General features: G+C 42.9%; 1 protein-coding gene across 1 annotated transcript in view; it reads right to left on the bottom strand.

Annotated features, from left to right (window-relative positions):
• Positions 1 to 8,298: 8,298 nt before the first annotated feature.
• The window catches only part of MRPS15 (mitochondrial ribosomal protein S15), a 129,920-nt gene continuing 126,172 nt past the window's right edge, over positions 8,299 to 12,046 (bottom strand). Inside the window, exons 7-8 of the mRNA XM_085647924.1 lie at positions 9,356 to 9,547; positions 8,299 to 8,526 (exon numbers count right to left, since the gene is read on the bottom strand). Of these exons, the coding sequence (XP_085504050.1) occupies positions 8,434 to 8,526; positions 9,356 to 9,547 (285 nt within the window). The 3' untranslated portion in view covers positions 8,299 to 8,433. The remainder of the gene's footprint in view (positions 8,527 to 9,355; positions 9,548 to 12,046) is intronic.

Raw genomic sequence — 12,046 nt, 5'->3', positions numbered from 1 at the left:
CATTGGGGCATGGGGATCAAGGTAAAATTCAGTATTTCGTGAGGGTGATAAGAGTTCTGCAATAAAGAGGTGTTTTTGCAGATATTTTAGCTGAGTCATAGGGCTCAGCATAAAATTCAGTTTTTCGTGTAAATAATAAGGGTTCTGCAGTAAAGAGGTATATTGCAGAGAAATAAGTAACATTGGATTCTGATTGAAACCTTGGTGTGTGTTAGAACAATGAACTGAGAAGAAGAGATAACAGGGACCAGATTCATCCACTGAGTACCGAATTCCATGGTATATTGTCGTTCAGCCCGGTTATGTGGGTTGACAGACGGTACGCCCATCGTTGTTCCTTTTCAAAGAGTGTATTCTGACTTTCAACAGATTCAATAACAGTCCAAGTCATGTCATTTGGAGTGTGGTTATTGCTGATAAAATGTTCAGTCAATTTAGTAGTCGCTTTCTTGCATCGGATAGTGCTACGATGCTCTGTTATGCGTTGTTTAACTTTACGAGTGGTCATGCCTACATAATGCAGATGAGGTAGACTACATTGCAACCGTTACAATTGGTATGGTTTCTTTGTGTCCAGATGTTATTGTTTTCCAGTGTCAGTGTTTTGGTGTGTGTAGTGAGGTGACATACTGAGCAGTTCCCACAGGGATAGTGACCTGTAACTTTGGGTGGTCCCCAAACGCTCAGGACTGTGGCTGCATCAACTGCAGTGATTTTCTTCGGTCGAATGTTAACCAGTGAGTCCTTTAGACTTCTCGCTCGTTTGTGTGAGAATAAAGGCTTCTCCCATTGCAGATTGCCAGTGTTTAGGATTGACCATCTTTTTCTGATGGTGTTCGTCACCTGATTTGACATAGTGTTATAGGTTGTCACACAGGTGAGGGGTGGTTTCTGTATCGATCTACTGGTTTCTTCTAACAGGGCATCTCGGGGTTGGTTTCTCGCCCGTTTTTGGCCCTTGTCCAAAATACGCTGAGGGTAGCCTCTTTCTGAGAGCTTTCTGGAGAGAAAAGAGGCCTGTGTTTTGTAGTCTGTCAATTTACTACAATTTCTTCTTAATCGAAGGAACTGACCATAGGGTAGATTTTCTTTCAGTGCTCTCGGGTGAAAATTATCATATTGTAGTAAATTGTTTTTGGATGTTGGCTTGGTATAAGTTTTTGTTTCAAGTTTGTTATTTTCATTGCGGATTTCCACATCTAAAAATATCATAGTGGTTTTATCAATGCTGTGTGTGAATTTTAGATGGCGGTCACAGGTGTTGAGCCAAATGATGAAATCTTGCAATGTTGTCATTGGGCCTTGCCAGATTGCCAGTACATCATCTATATACCTTCGCCAGAGTTTGAGGTACTTGGAGAAGGGTCTGTTAGTCCCGAGAATAAATTGTTCCTCAAAATCAAAAACATAGAGGCCCGCTACACTCGGGGCAAAAATGCTCCCCATAGATGTGCCTCCTATTTGAAGGTAAAGTTGACCTTCAAATTCAAAATAATTCTTCATTAGGGCGAGTTCTGCGCATTTGAGGACAAAATCTCTTGAGACATTATGGTCCCAAACGGCGTTATCCAGGGCTTTTTCTAAGACTGCCAATGTAGCCTCTTGAGGGATATTAGTATAGAGGCTTTCTATGTCGAAACTGACAAGGATGGTTTCTTCATTGGTCTCGATGTTTTTTAATACATTGAGGACATCTTTGGTGTCTCTCAGATATGTGGATGTCTTATGTATCATGGGTTTGAAGAAGAAGTCACTATATTCAGAGAGGGGTTGGAGGACAGAGCCTATCCCTGATACGATGGGTCTGCCTGGTGGGGGAGATTTATTTTTGTGCATCTTAGGAAGTACATAAAAGTAAGGTATTTTACCCTCGTTACTGGTTAGGAAATTCGCCTCCTGTTTGCAAATATCCCCTCTTTTCTCAGCGCTGTTGACAAGATTGGAGATTTCTTGCTTCAGTGCAACAGTCGGGTCCGAGGTGAGGGGTTTGTAATTGCTACGATCTTCGAGGAGTCTCCTACACTCAGCCTGATAGGATGTTTTGTCCAGTATGACTATCCCATCTCCTTTAGCGGCAGGTTTTATGACAATGGTGTCGTCATTACATAGCGCTATTAGGGATTCCTGTTCAGTTTTAGTCATATTCATAAAAGGTTTTTTCAGGGAAAGTTTCTCTATGTCATTGTAGACCGCCTGTTCGAAAGTTAGAACCTCAGGAGGAGTAGTATGGGGAGGTGGAATGAAAGTGGATTTCCCTCTAAAACCAGTCACATTAGAATTGGTACTGGTGGACGCTGCGTCACCTGCTTCCTTTTCAAAAAAGGCTTTTAATCTCAATTTTCTAAAGAAACCTGCTAATTCTGCATGCAACTTGAATCTATCAAGGTTAGGGGTCGGTACAAACCCTAATCCTCTGTTTAGAACATTTTGTTCAGACTCAGTCAGGTTTCTAGAGGACAGGTTAGTTACTAACTCTTGCTTGTTCCTGGGCCCTGTTCCCTCGTTTTGCTCCTGGTATTGTTGCCTACACTGTCGTCATCCTCCCAGTGTACCTGTGTGTTCCCTCTCTGTCTTCCTCTCCCTCTCCCTCCCCTCCCTAAAACAGGAGGCCTGAAGGTGTTTTGTGGGAAAAACGGTTGTTGAAAAGGGGGTTTCCAACCATACATTGGGTAGTGTAGTGGGGAGGAGGGTATGGATTTTGGTAGGGATTCATTTTGTAATTTGTATTGGGCCACTGGTTTTGTCCTCTTTGTCTCCCTCTTCCACTTCCGGAACTGGAGTCGCTGCTCGTGGAGGAATCATCACTGGATTGATCCGTGCTTCTGTCTTGTTTGGAACTAGCTACATAGTCTGGGTCAGAGTAGGGGTATGATTTTATATAAGAGAATTTTTTTAAGGTCTTTATGAAACTTCTGTATTTTTTGTTATGTGAGATTTTCTTTGTATTCTTTAAGATCCTTATTAATTTCCTCTAGTTTCTTTTTATACCCTGTGATGGTCGTTTTTATGTGGTTTTCAGTGAGTTGTATTTCAACCATTAAGGCTTCAGATAGTCTGACTGCAGTTTTTATAATGAGCACTAACCAGTCTTGTGTGCAGTGCCAGGCTATCTGAGCCCAATCCTTTCTGAAGACAGGGTCGTCTAGAAAGATACGTGGGGCGTTGGTTACCAAGAGGCCCCGGAGAGCGGTGTTATTGCGTAAATATTCCGTTAGAATTGTACCGTGTAAAATGGTCCTAGTTCTGTTTCTCTTCTTCTCAGAGAATGTTTCCCAGTCAGTTGACTGGGAGATGGTATGGGCAATGGTAGGGTCTGCAAATATTGATGATTCTGCTAATATAGCATCCACATCTTCAACGCTATACGTGAGTCCCTGATTCTCTCCCATTGTTGTCGAGACCAATGAAGAAACCATCCTTGTCAGTTTCGACATAGAAAGCCTCTATACTAATATCCCTCAAGAGGCTACATTGGCAGTCTTAGAAAAAGCCCTGGATAACGCCGTTTGGGACCATAATGTCCCAAGAGATTTTGTCCTCAAATTCGCAGAACTCGCCCTAATGAGGAATTATTTTGAATTTGAAGGTCAACTTTACCTTCAAATAGGAGGCACATCTATGGGGAGTATTTTTGGCCCGAGTGTAGCGGGCCTCTATGTTTTTGATTTTGAGGAACAATTTATTCTCGGGACTAACAGACCCTTCTCCAAGTACCTCAAACTCTGGCGAAGGTATATAGATGATGTACTGGCAATCTGGCAAGGCCCAATGACAACATTGCAAGATTTCATCATTTGGCTCAACACCTGTGACCCCCATCTAAAATTCACACACAGCATTGATAAAACCACTATGATATTTTTAGATGTGGAAATCCGCAATGAAAATAAACTTGAAACAAAAACTTATACCAAGCCAACATCCAAAAACAATTTACTACAATATGATAGTTTTCACCCGAGAGCACTGAAAGAAAATCTACCCTATGGCCAGTTCCTTCGATTAAGAAGGAACTGTAGTAAATTGACAGACTACAAAACACAGGCCTCTTTTCTCTCCAGAAAGCTCTCAGAAAGAGGCTACCCTCAGCGTATTTTGGACAAGGGCCAAAAACGGGCGAGAAACCAACCCCGGGATGCCCGGTTAGAAGAAACCAGTAGATCGATACAGAAACCACCCCTCACCTGTGTGACAACCGATAACACTATGTCAAATCAGGTGACGAACACCATCAGAAAAAGATGGTCAATTCTAAACACTGGCAATCTGCAATGGGAGAAGCCTTTATTCTCACACAAACGAGTGAGAAGTCTAAAGGACTCACTGGTTAACACTCGACCGAAGAAAATCACTGCAGTTGATGCAGCCACAGTTCTGAGCGTTTGGGGACCACCCAAAGTTACAGGTCACTATCCCTGTGGGAACTGCTCAGTATGTCACCTCACTACACACACCAAAACACTGACACTGGAAAACAATAAGATCTGGACACAAAGAAACCATACCAATTGTAACAGTTGCAATGTAGTCTACCTCATAACATGCCCCTGTAATCTGCGTTAAGTAGGCATGACCACTTGTAAAGTTAAACAACGCATAACAGAGCATCGTAGCACTATCCGATGCAAGAAAGCGACTACTAAATTGACTGAACATTTTATCAGCAATAACCACACTCCAAATGACATGACTTGGACTGTTATTGAATCTGTTGAAAGTCAGAATACACTCTTTGAAAAGGAACAACGATGGGTGTACCGTCTGTCAACCCACATAACAGGGCTGAACGACAATATACCATGGAATTCGGTACTCAGTGGATGAATCTGATCCCTGTTATCTCTTCTTCTCAGTTCATTGTTATAACACACACCAAGGTTTCAATCAGAATCCAATGTTCCTTATTTCTCTGCAATATACCTCTTTACTGCAGAACCCTTATTATTTACACAAAAAACTGAATTTTATGCTGAGCCCTATGACTCAGCTAAAATATCTGCAAAAACACCTCTTTATTGCAGAACTCTGATCACCCTCACGAAATACTGAATTTTACCTTGATCCCCATGACCCAATGAAACCACACCCCCAGTCACAAGGGCGGAAGCATTTTTTTTAAAATACCGACCGTGACAGCCACAGCTCCAGCATTCGGTAACTGTGGGAACCCGAAGTAGGTGTGTAAACGGGCGTACCGGTGAGAGAACGTAAGTGTATCCTTATCCCAACTATAGAAGAGCCTTACGAGATCAAGGTAAGACAAATCATGCTGAAAATCTCTTTTCCTTCTCTATCACAACAATGGTTCAGAGCCCACGCTCCCCACGGGAACCATGAGGCTTTATATTTAGCCTTTTTAACGTGAGTCCTTGAGCTCTCCTTATTTATCTGTTTGTCTGTCTGTACTTCTACCAATATACGCGCACTGCACTAGAAATGTTTGATAGCAGTGTGAATCATCACGTATGCCTTTCTTGTATTGCCAGTAGACAGGCACAATTAATGCACGTGACGCGAGAATATTAAATAATGATTATTTTTTTCGCCAGATCTACAATGCATGCCCTATACATGGATTGAGGCATGCAATAAATACCCTCAATAATCTGCAATAGATTGCATGCAACGACTCACATTTCATATCGCATACCATAATAAGTGAGCATGGAGAGTTAATAGGAATAAGTCCAATAGAAAGTTTCTCTTTTTCGGATTTTACTTTTACAGATCCGAATCATCTTTCAAGAATGGCTTGAAGGCACAACAAACTACTCTCTAATAAAGGTGGAGTACACAGAGGTTCAGGGTGTGGGTGCACCTTAGTGAGTGCAGACCCCCCCCCCCGTTCCTCAAATAAATTCCTGGTCCTGACGAAAACCTAAGAATTACTAGAAAGGTTGAAACATGTTGACCACACACACATACCAACACTGATATCACTGGCCATTAATACCAGTTACGATACCTATTCACAGTTTTTAATTGTGCCAAGTGACTTCATATTAAATTATTAGGAAGATCACTGCTGACACTTTTAAATATCACTTTTATTTTTCCTCACTCACGTTTTCACTCAACCATATACACGAAAACCCGCTCCGCTGGAATTCCAGGCGTCGAAGCACACCCTGACGGCATTCGGCGGTCAGGGTGGGACCCAGATGATGAAGCATGTCACCAACCAGGTTGGTGAGTGATGGGTCTTTTTCCAAATAGGAAATTCTTTTGCTTTGAATTATTCCTTTCTCTATCTCTCCCCCTTCTTTTCGATTGAATCTCTTTCGACTGAATCTTTCTCCCTCCTTTGTTATATACTCACTGGATTTTATCTGCACCACATGGCACTTACCGTTCTGTCTCTGGCACAACCATCCGCAGGGGCTGGTGGCTCCAAGGGGTGAGGGGAGGCAGCAGCTTCACGGCCATTAGGACGAGTCTATTCTTTGAATTTATTGGTGCACCTGAAAAGTATTTTTTTTAATTAGGGTTCAGGGAGTGCTCCAACAGCAAAATGCTATCTCGCTTCTATCGCACTGACTCCTTGCAGCGTTCATGACCCTCCCTTCTCATCCTTTGATTAGGGGGTCTTTATAACGTTAGACGTTAATAATACACCGCATCCAGGCACCAATTTACGACTTTTTACACGACAACTTGTGACTTTCACTTGTACCAGCCTCTTTGTACATAGGCACAAGTGGTGTGCTAGGTAAGAGAAACATTCTTCCCTCTTGGTTAACATGTTCCCTGATAAAGTTTTTTTTAAAGCAGGATTTAATTTAAAAAGAAAAAATGGTAATACCGGCAGCACATGTATAACACGTTATACCAAAATAGCATTTCGCTAAACGCACACTCCACAAATACCTACGTATTAGCCTCTCAATAACATCCCTCAGAATGCTCTTACTCAGCTAATAAAATACACCCCCGCCAGTCATAGGAGCGCACTTCGTGAGGGGGAGGGGGGCGTTCAAGCAAGGAAAGGCACTCGGAGCGGCCATATGGTGCGTGCAAAGTAAAGCAAGATGGGCGGCCGCCCGCCATGAATAAAAGGTAAAAAAAAAAGAAAAAAAAAAACGATTTTGGGATCTGCGAGGCTCGTCCTGCGAGTGGTGTGCGTGGCCCCATTAAGAAAGTGAAAGCGTGCATAGCGCTCTGCACATAGAAACAAGCCATGCCTTGCCACCATGGGGTGCGGGTGCACTTTGAGTGTGGGACATGTATGTGACATTGTGCTTGTGAGGTAGTGAGCACTGACATGCTGAAGAATACGGGACGGGTACGGGATCGCCTGGGAGGCAATCTGCGCTCCAGCTTCGGCCACTTCCTGCACTAAACAGCTCCAGTGAGAGGCTGCCCGAAGAACACGGAGAGGAAGGGGGTGGTTGGGACAGCTGAATCAGCACATGTAGTGCCTACAGTAAGAAAAACTCAAAGGAAACAGTGCTTACAGACTAAAGAAGACGTACTGTGTAACAAGCAAAGTAAAAGGGCCAGTCCTCATGGGAGGTTACAAATGGAGACAAGGCGGTACCAAGGAGGGACTAAACAGCCTATTTACCAATCAGAAGCCAGCATTTAAGAAGGACAATGACACAAGCCAATGACAAATATGGGTGGAGAGTGGAAGAGGCTTCCACAGCATACTCTACTACAGCATGCCTCGCAGAGCGAGCAGTGCATGCACGTTGCCACTAGGCTCGACCTAAAAAATTGATGGTCAAGAAAGCTTAACAATTGTAAGAAATTGGCTCACCCAGAACCCACTGTAATTAGTAGTATTGTCCACAATAGTATTTGATAACAGACAGCAAAGAGAGCTCGGCCGGCGAGACCTAAATAGAGAAGCCTCCTTAGCACCAAAAACAAAAGGTTACAAAAGCATCTCTAGCTTGAATGGCACCATAAAAGCTAGATTTCCATGTGCAAAGATCCTCCAACAACTGAAACCTAGTTTACAAAATGGCACAGACTCTTAGGCATTTTCTTTTTTTCAGTGGAGCCTCTTTTCTTGAGCTGATAAACATATTCGCTCTTTCTCAACATGTTTTGGTGTACAAGTGTAACTAGTAAAACGTATAAATAAGGTCCATAATGTATGTCATTTCTGTACTAAGTAACTCCAGGTGCAGAAGGCCGTTTTCAAACACGTGCTTATCATGTTGACGAACACACCTAATTAAATGTTCCCCCCTCGAGATCAGGAGCCACCCGAAGTACTACACCTTCTTAATCGATATTAAAGCATATTTTTGCTACATAATAACAAACATTACAGGAAATAACACAGCAATCTTCTGTTTTTTTAGAAAATATATTTATTATTCTTTGTCTGAAGGGGCATGCAGATGTAATACTCAGTAAAACAACATAAAAGCCACTAACGTTAGTATCTTAAATGAGATGGAGAACATTTTACATCACAATCCTTTAAACTGGCGTCCCTACACTTGATGAATCTGCTACAACTGTACTCTGCTTTAGCCTCTCAGCCTCCATTCGTTTCTTCCTCTCCTGATAAACCTACAAGACAAAAGGTAAAAATGTTCTTAAAGCGGATGTTAAAAGAGTCTCTAGAGATACTTTACATGTTTTTGGGTACACTAGAAAAAAAGTATTGAGCTAATCAGTGTTCAAAGTCACAATTGGTCCCAGTGCATAGCACAGTATATAAATACCCGTTTTTAGCCAACAGCCGAAGTTTGTTATTCAGCTTATGCTGCGATTCATTCTATGCCCCTGCTCGCTTATTCACCTTGTATTCAACACCAACTCAAATCTATCAAACACTCAACACGCTCAACACACTGAATGAAGTTATTTGCAGTCTGCAGAAAGTTTTCCTACCTTCCTAATAATTCTGCAGAAAGAAATAGGCATCAGTATTTATTTAGATGAAAAGCGATAGACACACCTTCAGAACAAAGACTGCTAGCAAATTGCATTCAAAACTCCAGTTAGTTGATTTCAATTAAAAATGAATTAGACGCGCACCAAATACCATTGTTGTGCATGTCAATTTGGACAGGTGTCATACTACCAACATTTGTATAGCACAATTCAGAAATTTCTATGGTTGCATAGAACTTTAAAGTTCCTGGCGCCCTTTGCGGTTCAGCCATACAAAACCCCCATATCAATGGCCGACTGTCGACTATTCGAATCCCATACATCATATTTATATTCAAAACATATTAAACGATTGAAACACTTTTTTGTTTTTTAACAATAAAAAAAAAAAAAAGGTTATATTTAAGGTATATATAATGCAATAACAACGTCTTTACTATTAGCCTATAATTCCTGAAATCCCTGCTGAGGACACATGAATGTGATGAGTATTGCTCCATACCTTCTGACAGAAAGCCTTCTTTGCCAGCCAGCGGTGAGTGATTCGTTTATAGTACTGCGGTGGGAGTGTGTACTCTATGTCCAGTTGTTGGCACACCCTCTCAAACACATCGTAACGTGTGCGTCGCAGATATTTAAGCAGCTTCTTCCGTCGGTCAATGGCCATCAGCATATATCGCTTGTGCACTTTGTCCTGAAAGAGGAGAAGATGTTGAGCTAAGTGACGCCAACAGCAGCAGACAGACACAAGTTGACAAAATATCAGAGCCATCACTTTTTCTTTAAACACTCTATAACAAAGTTGTGACCTCACGAAGACTACAAACTATCAATGGGTGCAAACTTCAGCCAGATCCTATTACTAGGTGAAGGCTTCCACTTATGCCGGCGGCTCTATAATATGGAACCAGAGACCCAAATTAGTCCAACTGGACTTCGGATACCTAGCCATCCCAGTTACCTCTGGTGTTCCCTTGTGGATCTATATTTGTTCACCTGTTTTTCAAGCTTCACATAATATCAATGAAAGTCTCTCGACCAAGAAAACATATCAGCAGCAATGTGGCGCAGATTGTTATGTGATGGAACAACATATGCCTCAACAACGTATTAATGAACCACGCGGTCTTAACCATGACCGCTTCTTTATCACGCATGTCTTTACGAGGCAATTTCATGGTAAAGACATAATTGGTAAAGGGGCATGTGTGATAAAAAAAAAACACTCCTGCACCTCTGCCCTTAGCCCTAAAATTCGGCCTCCTGCGGTCTATAATACTCTCCCCAGCCCTATAAACTTCCCCAACCCCCTATCCTGGACCTTAATACTCGACCCCCCAGCCCCTAAAAACGTCTCCGACCCTCCCTGAGCACTAAAACCAGCCCCACCCCTAAAACCTATTGCCCCAGCCTAACCGCCCCTCGACCTAAAAACTGCCCATTTCTTGTCCCCTGCCCTGAGCCCTAAAACTCAACCATTAAAACCACTCCGACCCCAGTCCCCCCCCCCCTTTTTGAGTCCTACAACCAAATGGGGCACATTTCAACCACAGATCAGCGACCAACTTGCTAACAAGGACGTCTTCTACCGTCTGCGGAGCCAAATACATTGGCTTCCAATTAGGCACCACCTTAGCGGTGAAGGGCCAGGGGAGTACCAATGTCTAGATAACTTGGTTCATCAGCCTCCATTCTAGGATCAAACCACCCTTGTGGCACCTGGGATCCGGAGTCCCAGGGCAGTCAGAGGTTACTGGCCCCTAAATCTAACAATTACAGTGGTTTGCCACTAGTGCCCTTGGGCACGACTGGATCCAAAAACTAGATGAGAGTATTTCATTTTAGAACTTTACTCTCACCGGATAACAAGCAGTCCAGACATAAGGAGATGATTTAAGTTAGACCCTCAAAATAGCATCAAACTTCATATTACTGTTGGGGCAGTTTTCCACATGGCTCTGCAGAGTTTTGCTGCCCTGCATCTTGTTGCCAATTTTCCCTCAGTGAGCTCAACAATCAAGCAAGCCCAATCAGGACTCTACAGTTTTACTAACCTGAGATCCTAGAGCCTAGCTCTTAAGTGGAGGGGCACACCAAGGGATAACTCGTTTTAGAGGGTAGCTATTGCCCGCTCTGCCTTAGCTCTCAGAAAAGGACAATGGTAGCAGGAAAGATAGTGCAGTGCTTAATTTGTAGAAGTATAAGTGCCTGGGCACAGTGTTTTACTCAGGAGCCTTCGGCCGACGCTAGCGAATGTCAGCATGCAGAATAATAAGGCTGCATAGTCTTGATTCTATCTTGTCTCTTTAATCCACCATCAAACTGTTTCTGCCCCTTTATCTCACTCTTGCAGGCTCCTGCTTTCTACATTTGTCATGAGTTTTCAGTCTTTCTCTAGCACCTTCTTTCCCCCATGTGTTTCCCCTCTCTTGCTCTGGATCAAAGTCTGATGAGCAAAAATAAGTGCCAGTCCCAAACAATGAGTGCCAGTGGGCCCCACCTGAAATCACCGGCTCAAATTAACTAGTAAGTTAAGATCATAGTGAAGAGGGCTTTTTTACCTGCATCCTTCAGTCGGAGATACCTACTGGCCTCCCTCATGAAAAAGGGCATGACAGTCTCCCCTAAAAGAGTCATGTATGAAGGGCGAGTGTACATGCCTATGTAAGTTTGTGGACGAGTGTGACGAAGAGCTTACTTACCTTCGGTAATGCTCTTTCTGGTAGAGACCATCTAACTCCAGATTGCTCACATTCTGAATATTCCCCATCATACTGGATCCAGAAACATTTCAGCAATGCCTCTGCAAGCCGGTAGGTGGCGCCGTTCTGCTCCACTCTGATGCTGTTTCGCTTTGGAAATGACATGCGGTGCCTATATAGATGCCAATCCAGCGAGCTGACATCAGTTGCTTTCGCGGCTGCCTGCACCCCAGACGCAGAGTCCCAACCATACCATATCGTCATCAACCAGTGTGCAGATTCCTAAACCTGGGATCTTATTAATGTATAGAGTCCAATTCATAGAAAAGGGAGGATGAGAGGGTTAGTGAAGTGTGGTTACATAAGAGTCTCTACTAGAAAGAGAGTTACCAAAGGTAAGTAACTTGTCCTTCAGATTGAGACTTCTAACTGCAGAATCCTCACCTTTTGAATAGATTCCAAAGCAGAACCTATTTGGAGGGGAGTCTGTG

The sequence above is a fragment of the Triturus cristatus genome, chromosome 3_2, assembly GCF_964204655.1.
Source record: "Triturus cristatus chromosome 3_2, aTriCri1.1, whole genome shotgun sequence".
Taxonomy (NCBI): Eukaryota; Metazoa; Chordata; class Amphibia; order Caudata; family Salamandridae; genus Triturus; species Triturus cristatus.
This window is presented reverse-complemented; position numbering and strand designations above follow the sequence as displayed.